The following is a 19,045-nucleotide window of genomic DNA, read 5'->3' as shown; positions in this document are numbered from 1 at the left end:
TTGCTTCTAATATCAAAAGCAGCACATATCTATATTTAAAAAATATAAACTATTGGAATAAAGATGATATGGTATACTTTGATGAAAAATAAGTTAAGAAGAAGATAGATTTTGATAATATACTTATTCAACGGTATCACAATCATCAAAATAAATTTTATTGATCTAAATAAAATTATTTGAGATATGTTTTCTATCTTTCTATTTCTTTCTTCAAGGAATTGAGGCTCTGTCAAAAGTAGATTCTATAACAGATACATTTAACTTAACAAAAGATAAATATGAAGCGATGGATATTGATTCATAACTATCATTATTCCAATATTTAAACGTCAAAATACTTTATCCAGACAAACCTACCTCTACATTTCACAAGAACCGAGAAGCACCAGTTTTGAACCTATTATCCGTGAGTGTTAGGATTTTCTTGGTTCTGCTAACCTTTCACTTGTTGTATAGAGAAGATATTTTTTGTAGAACTATTCTAATTAACCATATAAAGGAGTGAATCCAAACAAATTCATTTGAAATTAATAATTCTGAACCATCTTCCTTGATTCTTCAAGAAATCACAAGAGTATTATGTTATTCGTGCGAAAGTTTCCTGCAATGAATCTTACCATTCTTCAATTGGAGTAATAGTACAAAGGGTGTGTACATTTTCTAGCAACAATAAAAACGTTATAACTCAGTTTTTGGAGGAAAAGGAAAGTAAATCAGTTTGTGTCAACTTTAAGACAAATGTGAAATTTGTAGAAAAACAAACGCTTAATTTTGAGACAATCTCATCTTATTAATTTTGATCAGAATATTGGAAAATGCATTGTTATCTTATACCTAATTCATTAGCTTAATAGTTTCATATAATATTAGCCTCCCCAAAGTAGTTTTCTTTCATAATTGATTTTTATTTGTAAAAGCATCTTCTTTTCCTTGTCCACTATATAAGATAAGGCTCCTGTACTATCACTTGTAGATTTAATGACTTAATATTTTTCCGTCCCAATAAGAAAAGCCATCTAATATCTGATTAGAGTTGAAAGTCATTACATCACATTCCAACAACAAATCACATTTTTATATTTTCCCTTGTTATACCAACATTTAAAGGATAGTTAAAAAGAATAGTAAAAAGAGTTCTTTGTTCTGATTAAGCATTTGAACCAAACTATACCGTTGAGATGAAGGCTTGTTTTGGGAAGTATAACAGTGACTTTTTTCTAGGAAAATCCACCATAACTGACCAACATACCAAACTCAAACGTGGTTTTAAGAGCGCCGAATATGATCAAGCATTTGCATCTTCAAGAGTATAGAGTTGCTAGAATCACGGTTTGAAGACCATATAGTAAACTTAAAAAAGATAGTATGCATTACGAAGATATATGAATTTTACATTATTCTTTGTGCCTAAAAAAGATTCTTTCCAAATGAATGCTGCGTTTCCTCGCAATGGAAAAAAAACAACAATAATCTGATGATTTGGAGCGTTAAATAGAGCTTTTAAGTCAAAATACAATCGATCTGATCGTGGATGGAACCTGTATTCAACACTATAGTCTGAAGCTAACAGAAACGTAATAATGGACTAGGTTATAGCCCTATGCAGAAGAGACTATCCTTTATCGCCAAAACAATGCCTCATACCACGTTCAATTTGATAAAAGCAATAGAAAAATTCAATTAGCTCTCGCACCCAACACATTCTCCAGATCTGGCTGTTTTCACCAAAGGAAGAGGAATCGAATGAAGTAGTCATAAAACAGATGCCTATTTCGAAACAATAAATTCGTTATTACACTGATTCTATCAATATTTTTGAAACTATTTTGATCAATAAATTTGATCTGTACACTACATCTATTGATCATTCTTTGATCATTTTGATTGATCAATATCAACAACAACATCATGATACTTTGCTAAGATGATTAAGCAACTAAGTGACGCTCTTATTATTAATTTGAACTGTTATCATGGGTTCCGGTAATTCAATTTTCTCCATTTATTATTGCGTACCTAAACGTAAGAACAGTTCCATTCTTATATTGTCGATCATTTCATATGTTAATTCCTTTAACTCTAGTTTGATTATAGATATGTAAACCGTACCATATTTTTCTGATGCTACTACTTATTTCTTAATTGAATTTGTCTATTTCCTATTGAACTGGAAGGTATCAAATTTTTAACCATGTTCTCATGAACAAAATGATATTCGATTTTGTTGAGAGAAGCGTACAAAAGAAACCTTGGTTTGATTCTCCAGACACATCACAATAAGCATGAAATTTCAAATTCCTGTATCAATTCCATCCGTACAACTTAATAAAGAGTGTAGTAGATGTGGCACAGGCATTTAATTTGCTGCCCAATGCTCAAAGCTTCTAAATAGTGAATTCATAATGTGTTATTATGAAAAACTCAACCTCATCAAAGGTATGTTCCATATTTTTGTTTAGTTTAAGCTCTTTTATCAAATTTCAATACAATTCAAGAGAAATAGTAGAAGAGTTCAGAAGGAGATTAACTATGAGGTAAGAGCTTGGCGAATTCGAATTTCTCTAATTTTTGAATTATGTAGGTACATACAATCAAACTGAAGTTTGATCATTTCCAGAAAAACATATATTTTCACAGCAATGCAGTTAATGAAAATAAAGAAACTGTGGAAGCACTCAGATATTTATATTACTTATGCAATTTTCTCATTATTTACCCAAACTGACATTTCTCTGACTAATCTCTCAAAGATACGTATGCCCAAAACAATAATTTCTTTATAAATACTCTTGAGCAGTTACCTGTGTTCAGGCAAGTACTAACAACTTAGTATAAATAATATACAAACACATTTATCGACTCCAGACCGTCACCAAAAATTTCATACATCAGTTATTAATTCCTTTTTTTACTAATATGGATGAACGCTGGCTATTCCTACACGTCCATTATTTCCTACAGAACTGTTGGTTCTGTGCAACATCTCCGATAAATGTTTCTTAGTATTTTTATCCATTCTCATTTTCGGTTCGACATAGCTGTGTCTATATCCGGCTGAATTCTTAACTTGTTTCTGGTTTTTAATGAACTTTTGATCAAATTTCATCTCACCAACTTTATCAATCTCTATACTAGACTTTGAGTATCCATCTAAAAATCTGTCAGATTCCGGTAATTCTTGGAAATGTCTATCTCGATCTCGATTCAATCGTTCAATGTCTTCATCGTATCCTCCACTGTCCATGTACGATCTCCTTTTCAATTCCTTCGCTATTTCATTCGAATTTTTTCTGTGCTCTTCTTCGATTAACGAAAACATTGATCTTCTTTTTGGATCGAATTTGTCAGTTTGGCGATATCTGTCCATTTGAGGATCTCTGTCTCGATGCATTTCTCTGTTTCGTTCTCTATAACGAACTTCTTCGGAGATGTGTCTTGGTGCTGGAGTAGGTTTTGGATCTTCTAAATGGTGTCCTCTGTGATCGTTGAAATATCTAAAACAAAGTATTTAATATCAATGAAATTTTTCATAATGTTAAAAGATGATTAACAAAGTTTGCAATATGCTTACATTGTCATTTGTTCAAGATACTGATGGAGAAAAAATACTATAACATACCTTTCTCTATCATTTGGATAACCAGAATCATTATACCTCTTAGAAAAAGGTTTTTCTTTAACGTTAGTTGGAGAAATTGGAGGTTCTGGTCTTCTTCTTTCGATCTCCAATCTTTCTCTCTCCATTAACATGAATTTTTCCTTAGCATTCTTAAATCTGTCACTAGGAGCTTTTATATCATCCGAACTAGGAGTAGGCGATCTGAATTGCCCTATCTTTCTATGATCTTCAAAAAGTTCTTGTGATCTTACAGATTTTTCTTCACGGTCACTGCGAGATTTAGAATAGTTGTCTTTCTGGGAAGGCCGAGAAAGGGATCTAGGCTTTATTTCTGGTTCTGTATAATATCTACAAAGGAAATAATAAGATAGATCATTATAATAAATAGTTAAGAAAATAAATGTCTTCGAAACCATCGTAAAACGTGGTCTCTGGATAAAAATCTCTTAAATCGATCTTCAAATCTACTAGAAGGTGCAGTTGATAAAACATCATGTTTTTCATAATAAATGCTTATTAATAATACCATATGGTTCGATACTAGTAATTTTAATTAATTCGCGTAAGTTTACTTTTAATTCTATATGGTAAAATAATTGAAATGTTTATTGGATTGTTTGTGCATGTAGATTGAGGGATATTTTAAGTTTGTCCCTGAAATTGTAGTGGATTTAGGGGGACATGGATTGAAATAGTCCAGGAGACAGGTGAAAGTTTGGTTAATTATTTCCTTTCAAAAATTAATTGGTGAGATGCATCAGTTATGTAATAAAACCTAGTGAACGTCAGCTGCGGCTGGGATAAGTGGCAGTAGCCTCCCACGCACAACAAAAATAAAGAAATTCAGACATTTCCTCCCAGTTGAAAATATACTGTTGTAATATATAAAAAACCAGCTAGCAGTGAATCGAGGAAAACCTGGTCAGCTGATGTAATAGATGCTTCTACGTAATAACTTCCAAAGTTTTCCCATATATAGCCAGCTGACTTATATATTTATTCACATTTACATATAAGCTATTATTAATAAAATTTTTATTTGACACAAAATCACTGAAAATATAATTTTTTTGTCCATGTTCGAAGCGCGAACTGACGTATCTATACTATAGTATAGTCAGCTGATTATTTTTTTTCCTCGAGATATTGGGATAGTAACAGTTTCGCAAATTTATAATTGAAAGGAAATGACTAAATTTCTTTTTTTTTTCTCATCTCATTTCACCCACCGAGCCGCAGCTGACGTTCACTAGACTTTATTATACTTTCTGGTGCATTCTACTAATTATCTCTTACGAGGAACTTGGTCGTGTATATCTGTTGCTGGCTCCCGGACTAAAATGAGAGTAACAAAAAAGAATACAAAACAAACAGCTTTTCAGAGAGTCTGATAGATTTTCTTATTTAGGTAATCGGGAGTGTACAGCTGCATAAAAACTACAGAAATATAGAAACTATCGTAGTTCAAGGAGCTTACCACTACAGGAACTTCATTATGTGTATAGAAAAATATAAAAATGTGATTTTATAGAAAAAAATATTAGCAGAGTATATTAAATTATAATCACTATGAAACAATAGTATTTCCACAGAGAAACATTTATTCTAGTTTCTATTCATTAACTATAATTCTATGTATTAAAAATGAGTTTGGATTCAATGGATTTTAAGCTGGTTTACTGGATAGTTCCGGCCGTTTCTGAGCTCGCCAACCAAGATAATCTTGAAGTGGAATTAAAACGAACAAAATAAAAAAACTCATTAAAACTCATTAAAAAAGGCTTGCCTGACCCTCCCAGCCAAAAAACTTTCTAGTTTCCTCTAAATTTTTTTTAAAGAAAATGTAATTTTCTATCGAATACACTCTAGGCAAACCATTTCATACCATGAGAGAGAAACATTTATCGATTTTTCGGCTTTGCAAATCCACGCAAACATTAATTCTCATAAACAAAATTACTTGCACGGTGCGAGGGAACTTTTTAGATTGACACCTCCTGTACTATAAGAAATTACTCAATGGTAATAAAAAACTTTTCGGAAACTATGATTCGAGGTCAGGAAGATGTTTTTTTTTATAACATAATTCACAAGAGCTTTTAATTTTTACTACTTTTTCGAGAGTTAATTCCAAATTATTTTTTCTAGAGCTCAAAATATACATACTAATATGAACAATGTATAACGTAGCCTGCTAAAATTTTGATTTATTTTATATTTCATTTATATACATGGTATATACTCCAAAATAATTCAACTTTTTTCTAGAACTGCCTGGATATATTGTCAGTTTTCCGTAATCTATTAAATAACAAATACCTACAACTATGAAAACAATAACTTTATATGTGTCGGGAGTTAGTAGGAATCTGTCTTCAGTTTGTTCAAAACGGTTTTGGAACTAATCCTTCTAAATAAGTGATACCATCCTACCGTGAAACTCATTGAAAATCGTCAAGATGAGCAATTAAATGTTTAGTTTAGCATTTTCTTATTTGTTCCTAGGTATGTGTCATGCTACTTATAATAGATAAGCTCGAATTTTTTACCGAACTTCCGACACTTCTAGATGACTGATCATATGAACTTTAGGGTGTATGGCAACAGTAGACATATACTAACCTAGAATCATCAGGGGAACTTCTTGTTGGACTTTTTGGATCACTTCCATCAGACCTGAATGTTCCTTTGTAGAATTTGGAATCGTCTGATGGATATCTTTGTCGAATTTTCGGTGCTGATGGTTCTTTATACTGTCTATTGTCAAAATATTCTTCTTCCTCGTAAGTATAACGAGATCGATTTCTTTCAAAATCTGTCGATTTATTTCTGTATCTAAAAAGAGTAATTTCATAAGATTCGCGAAAAATAAAAATGAGTTTTAATGGATAATTACCTCATATTTTCATCGAAACCATCATCTTCAAAGTATTTTTGTTGTTTTGATTTCTCCTTTCGGGGAGAGAAATCATCGTTCGCCTGTCGTGATTTTTCAGATTCATAAAACCTGTCAAATTTCTCTCTAGAATCTTCTCCTTGATAATAATATCTTTTTTCACCATACTTGTCGCTCTTTTCGAAATTTCCCGAACGTCTATCTTGCTCAAAACCCCTTTGAATACCCACGTCTTTTTCTAAACTTCTCTGTCGATCTACGAACTTTTTGTGAGCGAACATTTCCTTTTCCAAACTTTTCTGACGCTCCAAAAATTTGTTATCAGCGTATTTGGAAATTGGTTTTTCCAGATACTTTTGAGTTTCATCTCTGTAATGAACATTGATAAGAAAAGTTATCAAAAATTATTCTATGATCCACTTGTTGGACCTCATGACAATCTAGTAAAACTACTTCAAATTATGAACGGAAAAAATCTTCACATCACCGTTAAACCTTTTAATGATACACGGAGGACGTACCAGAAGAATGGCTAAAATCGATATTTACAACAATTCTCCAAAAAACAAAAATCTACGAACACATATCGATAAGTGTGATGAACCGTACACAAAAATTTTTTCTTCGCATCACACATCAATAAGAATTAAATGTAAAAATGATGTAGACGAGACGCAGTTAGCTTTCAGAAACGCCCTTAGTACCAGAGTATCAATGTTTTCTCTGAATATTGTCTCCCCTAAATTATCGCGACCAACGTAAAGATTTTATTTATTACGAAAAGGCTTTCGACAGAATTCATCACGAAAAGCTTATAAATTTATATAAAGAGACTCGTAGTGTTGATCGAAAAGACATATGTACTGTACTGGCAACAGAAGGAGGTCGTTCGAATCAATAGAAAACAGATGAACGTCAAATCCAAGGAGGAGATCGAAAAGTATGTGTCCTGTCTCCTTTGTTATTGAACTATATTTCATCAAAGTCTTTGAATAAGCTTTCAATGGAAAAGAGTTAACATCGTTATTTTGTGTGATGATCTCTTGGGTCGCTCAAATATCATAAAATATGTTCATGAAGGGGAGCATCTTTAAATGTCATATTAAGTTTCGGCTTTCGTCAGGAACTGGAGTCTGATAACTAAAAACCACCACAATTAACCTTATAGAAGCATTTGAAGTTTGGTTACACAAGGATGCTAAAAATACCAAGAGTAGCTATGTAAGGAAATGAAGCGGTTTTAAACAGGGCAAATACAAATGCAGTTAGTAAACTTTTGACAATAGTTAAATGCCGAAAAACGTCATTCCTCGGTGATGTCTTTAGAGAAAATCGTTGACAGGCTCTTTAACTTATAAATAAGATCAAAATAGAGGAAAGTAGGAAGAAAAGAAATCTCCTTGTTGAGGATCATACGGGACAGGCATACATACCATCGAAAAATTGTTTAGTATGGCTCAACTCGTTATTGTGATTACCAACGTCCAAGGACCTGACAAGACATAATAAAAAGAAGAAGATTCACTTTTTAAGGAATATACGTCATTTGGCAGGCTGGAAGATGAAAAAATCACATTTTCGTGCATTTCGTTAGCATTTTGACGGACATAGAGGGTTGATAATTTGGAAACAATAGCGAAAATATTGAATATTATATATAGAATTTATTAAGTAACCAGAAACAGAAAACAAAAAATATTTAACACTATAGTAAGTACTGAAAGACTGAAAAAACGATAGGGATTGTATCTAAGAATAAAATGCCAGCAAAGGGAAGGGAATACTGGAGAAACAGCTGTTAAGTGACAAGGAGAAAATTTTAGTCAGAAATGGTAGTAATAATGCAAAATAATAAAAAGATTGGATTAATTATGAGATGATAATTGAGAGGAGTAAATAACAAATTAGTTGAAAACTCTGGAAAATATGCTTCCAATAGATGGATAGAAAAATTTGCTTATCCAACATTAATTACGACATGAAACTTATGCTATAAGTTCAAAATAATGTTATATTAGAACTGACCTGACATTTTTACTTGATCTAAAGTTCAACTCTTCATATTTTGGTGAGTGAGATTCTGCATATCTGGAGAACCTTTGATTATTGTCTGGAGACTTGTCTCTGGATTGTTTTGAGCTAGCTATTTGAGCGGGTTGGTGCATTAAATATATTGTTGATTCTGCTGGATCTCCATTCCAATCTTCATCTGAAATGACAATACCATTATCATGTCTATTATTTACGTAATAAGCACAATTACACTTTTTTTATAAAATTTCAAATATATGTTTGTTCAAATATTATGAATGTGTCAACATTTATTAGATAGAATTATGAATAATAATTGAAATTTCAATCAATTTCAGTAATAGTCAGAATTATGAACAGAAAGACACTGTTTAATATGTTTTCATTATTCTACAGTAATAAATATTATAAATGACATTGTGCTATTATTCAGTTAATGTCCTTCTACCTATTAACGTGCATGCTAGCAATAACGCAATGAAGAAATTATTATTGCAAAATATTTTTCTCCTTTATTTGTAAATCAACGCTTCTAGCTAGTGAAAATAATTAACATGCAAATTTCAAGTAATTATATAGACAGTTACAAATCTCTTTTAACAATAAAATGATTATTGACACTTGGAGTTAATAAACAATTGTAAATAAATAGTTCATAGTGACGTTGTGAGCGGCCAACGGCCGTTAAACACATAGACCTTCTGATAGGTCAGTCGTGACACACTTGACATTACTAAAGACTGATGTCCTTTGAAAAGCCGATCAGGCGCTCATGCTTGAACCTTTTGATGTCATTAGGAAAGCTGTGAGGTTTGCCCAATTGTTTGCATCGCGCTTATGTCGGTACTGGTCACTCACAGATGACGTGGTCTGCAGTTTCATCCTTCCCCATGCACCAGCAGCACTCCGAATCATCCAGGATGCCCATGGTGTGAAGATCGTGTCCAAGATGACCGTTTAAAATCCCGATCACTAGTAGGATTCCGTGCATATTTAATCGGAGCAGCTGTTTGTAAAGAGAAGCAGAGGGGCCATCTATGTCTGCCTTCGCTTGTTATAAATACATAGTAGTCCATACAAATTATGTTACACTTATGCAATAGTCCAATGCAATGTCCTATAATTTCATTTATTTTACTAAGCTGAGTCAAAAAGTTATCTGCAAGGTGAGTGCCACGATTTCTTGATACTAATTTAAAGTTCGCTCGCATTCGAGATTGAAACAAATGTTTGTAAACTTCGAATGCGATCCAATTGAATTTTTCTATCGATATGTATACAAATACAATGGATTTCTCTAAAGGATCTTTCTTTCGGTCAGTTAAGTTATGATCTCAGTATTTTGGGATTCAAAAGGTGTAACAACTCACGCCACCAAAGAAAAGTCAAGAAAATCTGACAGAGGTACATACGGGAAAATCAATTGTTGACTCCACGGCCGCTATTCTGACGTAGATCAGATGTTTTCTTAGATTGCTTTATACATAGACGTACTAAAAAAGAAGTGGTACTTTTTCTGGTTATGGCGCTAAATTTAAACTTTGGATATGTCACTCGATAGCGGCATTGCAGAAGTCGTATTGTTGTACTTTATTTATGCCCTTCTGTTTAGTTTGGTAATACAGTACTATTAGATAATTATTGCATGCTTATATTGTTTCTATCGCATATAATATACTTTCTGTAGCATCAGTCCATTTGAATGCACCTTTCGTTTTCTTCAGAGAATCAGTTAAGAAAGAAATTTTTCAGGCAAGTTAACACTTCGCAAGTACATTGTGTAAAATAGACATATGTTCATTTGTGTCTAATATAAATACCATGTGAATTTTACGTCATCAATATTAGTAATAAAAAAAAGAATTTATTAAATTTGAGTTTCAAATAATATAAGTGAAATTGAAAATGTTTATTAAACAATTACATTTCCCGCTATTTCAATGTAAAAAAAATGATGGAACTTTGACCTAGAACCAAAAAAACAGTCGCCGCCAAAATTATACAAAAAATAAGGCTTCTTTCTGTAATTGGTTGGCAATTCAACTTGGCATCAATGTTCTATTCAAACTAGTCATATATAACATTGCAGAGCCTTATTCCTGAGTGAGAGTATCCTGATGAAGATAGGAAGCGGCCTAACCTCTTGATCGACAGTTTTTAGTACAGGAATTCGACAACCTAGATGCTTAAAAATAGCATTATCCCTTGAGCTCTTTAGAATATTAAAGTCGTCAAGAACATGTATGAAAAAATATTGTGACATCTAGTTAGGAGTTAGGTCTAGTGGAGAATACGCAACAATTCATATTTTACTTGATGAAATATGCATGATGTGCATAACTAGCTATTATTATCCTGATTGATCGATCACATTTTTTTAACAAAAACTTCGATTTCTCACAATCGTTTACAATTATTAATTAAATATGAAGGTTATCTGGAAAGTTTCTGATCTCAATCTGAGAAGGCATCACTTATTAATATTAGCTGGGAAATATATTTGAGCATGCTTTTAGAGAATCTCACTTAAATTTGAGACGTTTACTTTCCATCGTATAAGCGATTCGAAGATTTTCTGAAAATTGAGTCGTGCAAGATTTGTTTTTGAAAGTGAATACGTGTGGGGAAAAGGTCCTAGATATTTTTCATAGAAACACCGCTTCACCATTCCCGACCGTAACGTCTTGGGCAATTGAATTCAAACAAGGCTGACGACGACAGTTCAAGACGGCCAAGAACGGCGATAGCCAACGAAATCATCGAAAAAATTTCTTAAATTGTACTGGATAACCGTAGGATTTAGAGAAATAGGAAGGACTATCGAAAGAAAGCATTCGTCTTATATTGAATGAAAAAAATTTATAAGATATCCGCGAGTTAGATACTACAAAAGTTTTTGAATTATCTTTTCGCAGGCCTTATTGACGTGGTTTCAGCAGAATGAGTTGGATTATTGGAGTTTACTCCTTAAGAATCGATTTGCATATATAAGGGGCCCGGTATGAGAAAAATGTGAGGAGTAAAATCTATCGATGAATGACCTCGTTACGTTTTTGGTGCGCACCCTATGATGCGCAACTTTCTAATTTGTCAGTGTCAACATACTTAAATTGCTGTCATTGTGTTTTATTATCATTGTGTTCCACTAAAGTGAACTGAAAATATTTTCAAATAACTATAGCAGAAAGAGGTGTAGATGATATTGCCGGAACATCTAACAAACACGTGGTTGCAAGGTACGTTATAATTCATGTATTATATGTATGAGCATGTGCAATTTGTATTTATTAAATATTTTAATAATTATCGATGTAGTTCATATAAATATATATTTAAAAACAACACATAAAATTAGATAATCAACCCAATATGAATTATCGAGCGCATCCACATAAAATAGAAAATTTCTAACCTAACCAAAAATTAATTTTTTTGTCGATGTCTATAAATTCTTCCACGTTATTATGATTTATTTTATAAATAATTTTTAAATATTAACAACTGTAGTCAATAATTCGATAATATTATCAGAAACATCGACAATATTTTTCCATTATAATAATGTTTTTATATAATTTTCTTTCGAAAAGTTATTTTTTAGCTTATTTAAATAATTTTTATGTACTATTTATTATTGTACGTAAAAGATTTCGTGACATAATTATCTTTTTATAACCATTTTTGTTAATTATTAAGATAATATTATATTTTAAATGAAAAATTAATTATAATAATTTAAAAAAAATGTTTATAAGAACCTTTTTTTATCAATTTTCTTAAAGTCGGTTAAAATTTTTATATTTATGCATTTAAAAATTTTCTAATTTTTTTTTATATTTTTTGACTAGGAAAAAATCTAAACCTCCAAAAACTCCAGCCGAGAGACAGCGAGCTTACAGATTAAAAAAAAAATTAATGAAGGAAGCCCAAAATATTCTGGCAATCAACCAATCTTTTTTAAGTTAAATAAACTCTTTTTGCGTCTGGTTAGACTATCGAACTTAAGGAGTAAACTCCAGTCGTGCGTCGGAGATGACACACACAATTTTTTTTTTCATGGATTCATAACTAGATTAACCACTACACTCCTGAATCGACAAAACAACTTGCTCAGAGGAAGGAAAAGATGGTTTCCTTGACCAGAAAAGTGAAGATCACTGATTTTTTTAAAGGGATAGTCATGGGATTCTGTTCATCGATGATCTACAATGAGGTACAACAATAACAGGAGAAGCAATTTACGAATTGCACTTAGAATTACTTAACCAAAAACCATCCACTGTTTTCACCTGAAATAGCACTCAGCGACTTTGCGACTTTCTTCTGTTTCCTTGTCTGAAACGAGATTTCCATCAGGTTATCGCATACGTAAAATACTATTTTGAGGAGAAAGACAACTATTATTTGGTTAAAAATAAGGTTAAAAAGATACGAAGAACGTTGGAAAAAGTGTATATACTTGGAAGGAAACTAAACTGAAAATCAAAAATGAATATGGAAAAAAAAGTCTTGTTTTTGTTTGCTAGATCTAATACTTTCCACAAAACTGTTCATTCTCTATATTCACCTGATCTGGCTCCCTCAAATTATTATCTGTTCCGTTTATTTTACTATTACATCTTGGACAACCTCTAAATTGACTGTACCCACCCAAAAGGTTTGTACGTAATAACAACACTATTACACAATGAAAAGTGATATATCATTACATAGGAGAAATTTATTCCATTTGAATATATAATTAATGGATTTTGAAAAATGGGTTGGACAAAAACTTTTGATAACGGCTAATTATTCCGTTATTTAAGCAAGTCGTTGATAATTAAGTACTGTTTGTCAATACTGAAGATAAAATTCGTAATAAATCTTATTATATACCAAGATACGTAAGGAGTTACCGCAAAAATATGGAAAAAATTATCATTACTTTTCAATCAAAGCAATTCTTCAACCGTTGAAATATCTACAATAAGAAACATTATTAGAAAAATATAGTATGGACCATGTTTAATAAACTGCAGTTAAATGGAAAATTCGAAACATAACGCCAAACATAACACACATTTAAGTGTACAAAATACATTCAAACCTTATAACAGTACAGGCAAATTAGGCGGTTTTCGGCTAAAACTTTACATTAAATTGGGCGATTTAGATTTTCTAGGCTCTGGAATATTTCAGGATACTGAATAAGTCTAGCAACTTAACAAAATTAAGGTCATGGATTTTCAAACTTTTGGGACTCGAAACTTAAAAAAATGTTTAAAAGCGAATAACTCGAAAACTATGAAGAATTCGAGAAAAACTGTCGCAACATAAAATGTTTAGTACAAAATTCTCAACAATAAAGTATCTCAAGTATTTGTTCCTAATTTCAAAACCTTCACCTTCAAACGTGTGATACACCCAAAAATATTTTGAATCGCGAATAACTAGAAAACTACGAGGAAATCGAAAAAAGTTTTGGAGCAAAAAATGTACAGCACAAAATTCTTCACAAACTGGTCTTTAAGAATGTTTTCCTAACCTCAAAATTTTCACTATAAAATGAGTTTGTCTACTCACAAACATTTTGAATTGTGGATAATTTGAAACTATGAGGATTTCGACACAAACTGCCGGGACTGTACCTAAAAAGTTTCAATTTTTTACTAACCTCAAAATTTCCATTATAAAACTATTTTGAATAGTAGTTCCAACGAAAAAATGAATCAATACTTTTTTTGTAGAAAATTTTGTGCTCTATATTTTTTGTCGAATTCTTAGTTTTCGAGTTATTATTTTGTTAAGAGTTGTTAGGCTTTTTTCAGTAACCGCATCCTATTTTACCTGTACTAATAAAACTCAACTGAGGAACCTACTGCCGCAGAGTATTATCCCCAAAGCTTTTCAATTCAAAATAAATTAGTTTAAAAATTCAATTTTTTCAAGATTATTAAAAAACTATTGATATATCATCAAAGTGTGGCGTGATAAAATAGTTTTTATTCTCTTGGTTAGTGTAATCAATCTAATATGCCGAATTTTTCACAACGATATCTTAAAAATGAACATTGGTTAAATCACTCACGATTTTTGAACCAATATTCAAATAAATTATAGGAAGAGGTCATAAAAATCCGATAGTATATTCTTTATACACAGTCGGACTATCAACCTTTGAAAAAACAAATTAACAATTGCGTGTAAGTATTTTATAATGACCAGTTGTGAATGAAAAAATCTCTTTTTGAATATATAATTACCTTGAACAAGTTGGTATTGACTGTAAATAACCTTTGAACTATTTTTTATAAACTTAATTGTGTATACTTGATTGAAAAATGTCAGTAATTTGAAACAAAACGAAATCTAGTTGATGTTTGTTTTGTTCTAATATTAATAACCAATGTCCATAGTTTCCATGGAGAACATGAAATTGATAAATTCAAATTATAAGGGAGACAGGTAGTTAAATTGTCTTAAACTGTTAAAATAATCTAGGGTTGCAGCCACAAGTTCAAATTAATAATACGTGAACAAAATTCAATAGATGTTTCTGATTAACAAAAATATGTTAAAAAAGATCCTCCTTCAACCCAAGAATAATATAATGCACCATCATAATATACCCAAAAGCTTACAAAAATTTCATTATATTTATTTTTAATTAATTTTGAGTAACGAGAATCACAAAAATTGTATTAGCTTTGCGTGAGGTGTAATAATTTCTTTCAATCAACAGAGGCCTCCATTTTGTTATTGGGGTTTAAGAGGCCCATCATCGCGCTCAAAATACGAATGAGTTCTGACGAGAAATGCGATGATAATGAGATAATGATAGTTAGCTTGTCGGTAACATAAATTTTATCTGTATCGTTATATAGGTTGTAATAGATTTGTCTTTGAAGACTGGACATGATAGTTTAAATTATCTAGTTCCTAATTACATGTTTTGATCCCAATTCCTAGTTCCCTTCCTCATAATTTTTTTCCACTTTTCTTAGCATCCAAATTGATCCATCAATTCCTTTTATACATGCGAACTGAATCGTAAAATATTATTAGGGAATACACGTTTTACTTGCAGAACTGAAACAGATCCCATTAGGTTGATTCCTTTACTCCTGCCTGTGACTACTACGGCAAGCTTAAATAGGTCAGATTTGTTACCTACTAGCTAACTATATTGTGACGTTATGATAAAACATTGTTTTTCTTAATAAATAAGTCAGGGGTAGAGTAAAGGAATCAGCATCAAAATAGCTGCTTGGAAATGTTGCTCATTAGACATTCAGTATTTGTGTTGTTTACATGAAGACATCCTCAATTTCCTCTTGACATACGATAGGTATATTAGAAAGCTTATTATAGAAAAGCAAAATACAGACACTTCATTTTCATTTGATATAATTAGATATCACCTTCATAATAGTGGCGGCTCGTGGTAAAAAAATTTTGGTATTCTACAATGTTTAAAGAAAAACGTGTATGCGTTTTGTGGTCTATTCCAAATTTCGATTCAAATCATCTATGCATTGTTGGAAAGGTTGTCACACAGGAAAAATAAGAATCACCAAGCATTATGTTACATTTTTACCTAGACCTTCACTTCATTTTTATTGTATAAAGAAAACTAACAATGCTTCCATGATCCATGAGCTTCCAACTTCGAAGTGACCAAAAAGTGAGACCATGTAATACCTTTTTATTTGTTACAATCACAAATCCCATCATTTTTAGTATAAATTTCTTGAGTAATTTTATTTTTTGTAGCATTTTTTCCTAACTAACTTTTTCTATAATAGTATTTGGTAATAGCCTACAGTATTACACAAAACCTCTTGGTATTTATTACGTAAGAAGCAACTAACATACTGCACACACACGCAGAGCACGTTAGTTAGAGTTGGTTAGCTAGAGCAGATTAATAATAATAGTACAGCAGCGTGAAGGGTCTTACTCAGTAGAAGCTCCTTTAATTATTATAACTACAATTATTATTGTCTACAATAACCCTTATATATAAAATTCAGCACAATGCATGCTTTTACAATAAGCACTTGGATAACTAACTCAAAAGGCTTTGTCCTCTTCAGTCTCCTCTCTAGATTCGTGTTCGAGGAGTGGGATTGCCTCGATGTTCACACGCATCGAGAGACGCTGTTCGTATCTGTTAGCGAATTTAGTGGATACCTGCCTTACTGTATCTATCTCCAGGTCCAGATGAAGACCGCTATTTAGAAAATACCAGGCTGCATCAACGATGCTCCTTATCACTTTATTTTTAATTATTTGGGTATTGCTTTCGCTGGCACATCCCCATTGTTGAATCTCATACAGGTTTCAGGATTTGTTCATATACAAGTAGTTTATTATAAATTGACAGAGTGGATTGTCTTCCCAACAACCAATACATTTTCTTCTATTTCATACCTAGTTCTTCACGTTTTTATTTTATGTGAGGTTTCCAGCATCTTGTGCTAGCCCCATATTTTGCAGATGATCTATTTGAAGGTTTCTCGTGTAACAAATAAATTATTTGTAACAAAACTTCCAAAAATAAAGAACAAAGTGATACAATTCACAATGTCAGAATATCCTTCCGAAATTAATTTTTGTGGTAATTGTCACAGCAAATTAAACAGAGTATTATATAATATTACCGCGATATCGAGTACGCACTTTTTGTTTTGTACCCTACTACTTCAATCATTTCATGGAGTGTTATTGAACTTTGTTTGTTACGATCCAATGAACCAGGAACTGGAAGTATACGGTTGGTCTTTTTGTGAACATTTTTTGTAATATTTTCTTTTTGTTTTGTCCAATTTTATCTAATTGAAGTGCAAGGCTCAGATTGCGGTTGCAGAAAATGTTTATTTTATAATTGAAATAGGAGACAAAAAATTTCTCGATTAGTGTTCGAAGCAATACAATACCGGTGATTGAATTTCATAATAGCAACGGATAGAATACTATACTTCCAATATTGTTTAATAATGTGTAAAGTGTATTTCAAACTGATGTTATTACAAGAGATGAAAGTTATTGAAATAATCTATGTGGTTCGATGTTCCATATCGCATTCTAATCAATATATTTTTTCTATTATTATAATCAAACAATTTTATATTTTATTGTATATTATTATTATGAATTATAAAAGTTCTGTATTACATGATAGATGCCATAAGCGTTAACAACCTTCTTTTTTACCTAAGCCATATTTCCTAAGCACTACATGCAAACTTCTAGGAAAAATATATACGAGGGTTTCTAGTTAATTTTTGAGTTAGACAAATAAAAACAAACATTTATAATTTGATATGGCTCTATCGTTTTACAAAATGCTGTACATCTTAGAAAATACACTCCGTTGGAACCAATTGTCGAAGCATTTTTTCTATTCCGATTGAGGTACCTCCTAGACATGTGATTTGAGCGCATTTGAACTACTTCTTCAAGTGTAGAACAACGTTGACCTCGCGATATATTTTTGATCTGCGAAAATAAGAATGAATTATTTGATACCAAACAAGGACTGTACCCATCGATTCGTTGTTTTGACTGTACAAAAACTTATGTGTAAGATCTCGCTTTGTCGTAAGGGAGAATTATTCGTGTTGTACAATTAATTTCCTTGATTTTTCCAAACACTTCTAACAAACAAATACTGATGTACCATTCATAATTGACCGTTCTACGTTGTTCTAATGGAACCTTGGCGATCTCTCGTTTTCCCGTTAGTGCTTCGTGCGCCAACAATTGTTTTGGATTTGGCTCGGCTTGAAAGATACCGTAGATTGTTATTTAGTTTCTCATAGATTTCTTTTGAAGCACCTCGATTGATATCTTTTTATCATTTTTTTGCACCAATAAACACAAGCTTTTTTTTTAAGCGATTGTCAAATTATGTGTTATCCAACGCGAGCAAATATGTTTGTCAGCTAAATTTTCATGCAATATTTATTCTCATGAATGAATGAATTCAGAAAACCTGCGAGCATGGTGGCTCTAGATGTTGCTTCATATTGATTCAATTCATGCCGAAAATCATAGAAAGTCATCGCATTTAATTATAATAATGTTTCATGTATCTGTAAACGACTCAAATAGCACTCGTATGATATCACATTCTTAGGTTAGTATGTTCGCCATTAAAAACGTCAAACTTTATTATGGCAATGCCAGAGTTGCCATAGTTAAATAGCAACTTGAGTAACCAAAGACTATTATGGTTCCAGGAAAAGCACCAAATTATTTCCATTTTTGGCGTAATTGGTCAACTCGATATAATTCTGCTTACCATCAATCCAACGTTTCATCAGGATTTGACAGTTAACAGCTGAGACAGCTGTTTCGAGTAACTGTAACTTTAATTAAAATGTCTACTCATCCATTGAATACTTTTCATTTCCCAGGCGCTCCAAGAATATTTGCTAAGAGTAAACTTTTTGTCTCTCAGTTATATAGTAATGAGGTTTCTTAGAACTCTATTAAGAACTCTCCGGTCT

The 19,045-nt window shown here is 31.8% G+C and overlaps 1 protein-coding gene across 1 annotated transcript in view; it reads right to left on the bottom strand.

Annotated features, from left to right (window-relative positions):
- Window positions 1-204: 204 nt before the first annotated feature.
- The window catches only part of LOC130891522 (trichohyalin), a 131,339-nt gene continuing 112,498 nt past the window's right edge, over window positions 205-19,045 (bottom strand). Inside the window, exons 4-8 of the mRNA XM_057796333.1 lie at window positions 8,544-8,727; window positions 6,519-6,887; window positions 6,245-6,457; window positions 3,623-3,970; window positions 205-3,497 (exon numbers count right to left, since the gene is read on the bottom strand). Of these exons, the coding sequence (XP_057652316.1) occupies window positions 2,915-3,497; window positions 3,623-3,970; window positions 6,245-6,457; window positions 6,519-6,887; window positions 8,544-8,727 (1,697 nt within the window). The 3' untranslated portion in view covers window positions 205-2,914. The remainder of the gene's footprint in view (window positions 3,498-3,622; window positions 3,971-6,244; window positions 6,458-6,518; window positions 6,888-8,543; window positions 8,728-19,045) is intronic.

Source organism: Diorhabda carinulata, chromosome 3 (assembly GCF_026250575.1).
Source record: "Diorhabda carinulata isolate Delta chromosome 3, icDioCari1.1, whole genome shotgun sequence".
Lineage (NCBI taxonomy): Eukaryota > Metazoa > Arthropoda > Insecta > Coleoptera > Chrysomelidae > Diorhabda > Diorhabda carinulata.
This window is presented reverse-complemented; position numbering and strand designations above follow the sequence as displayed.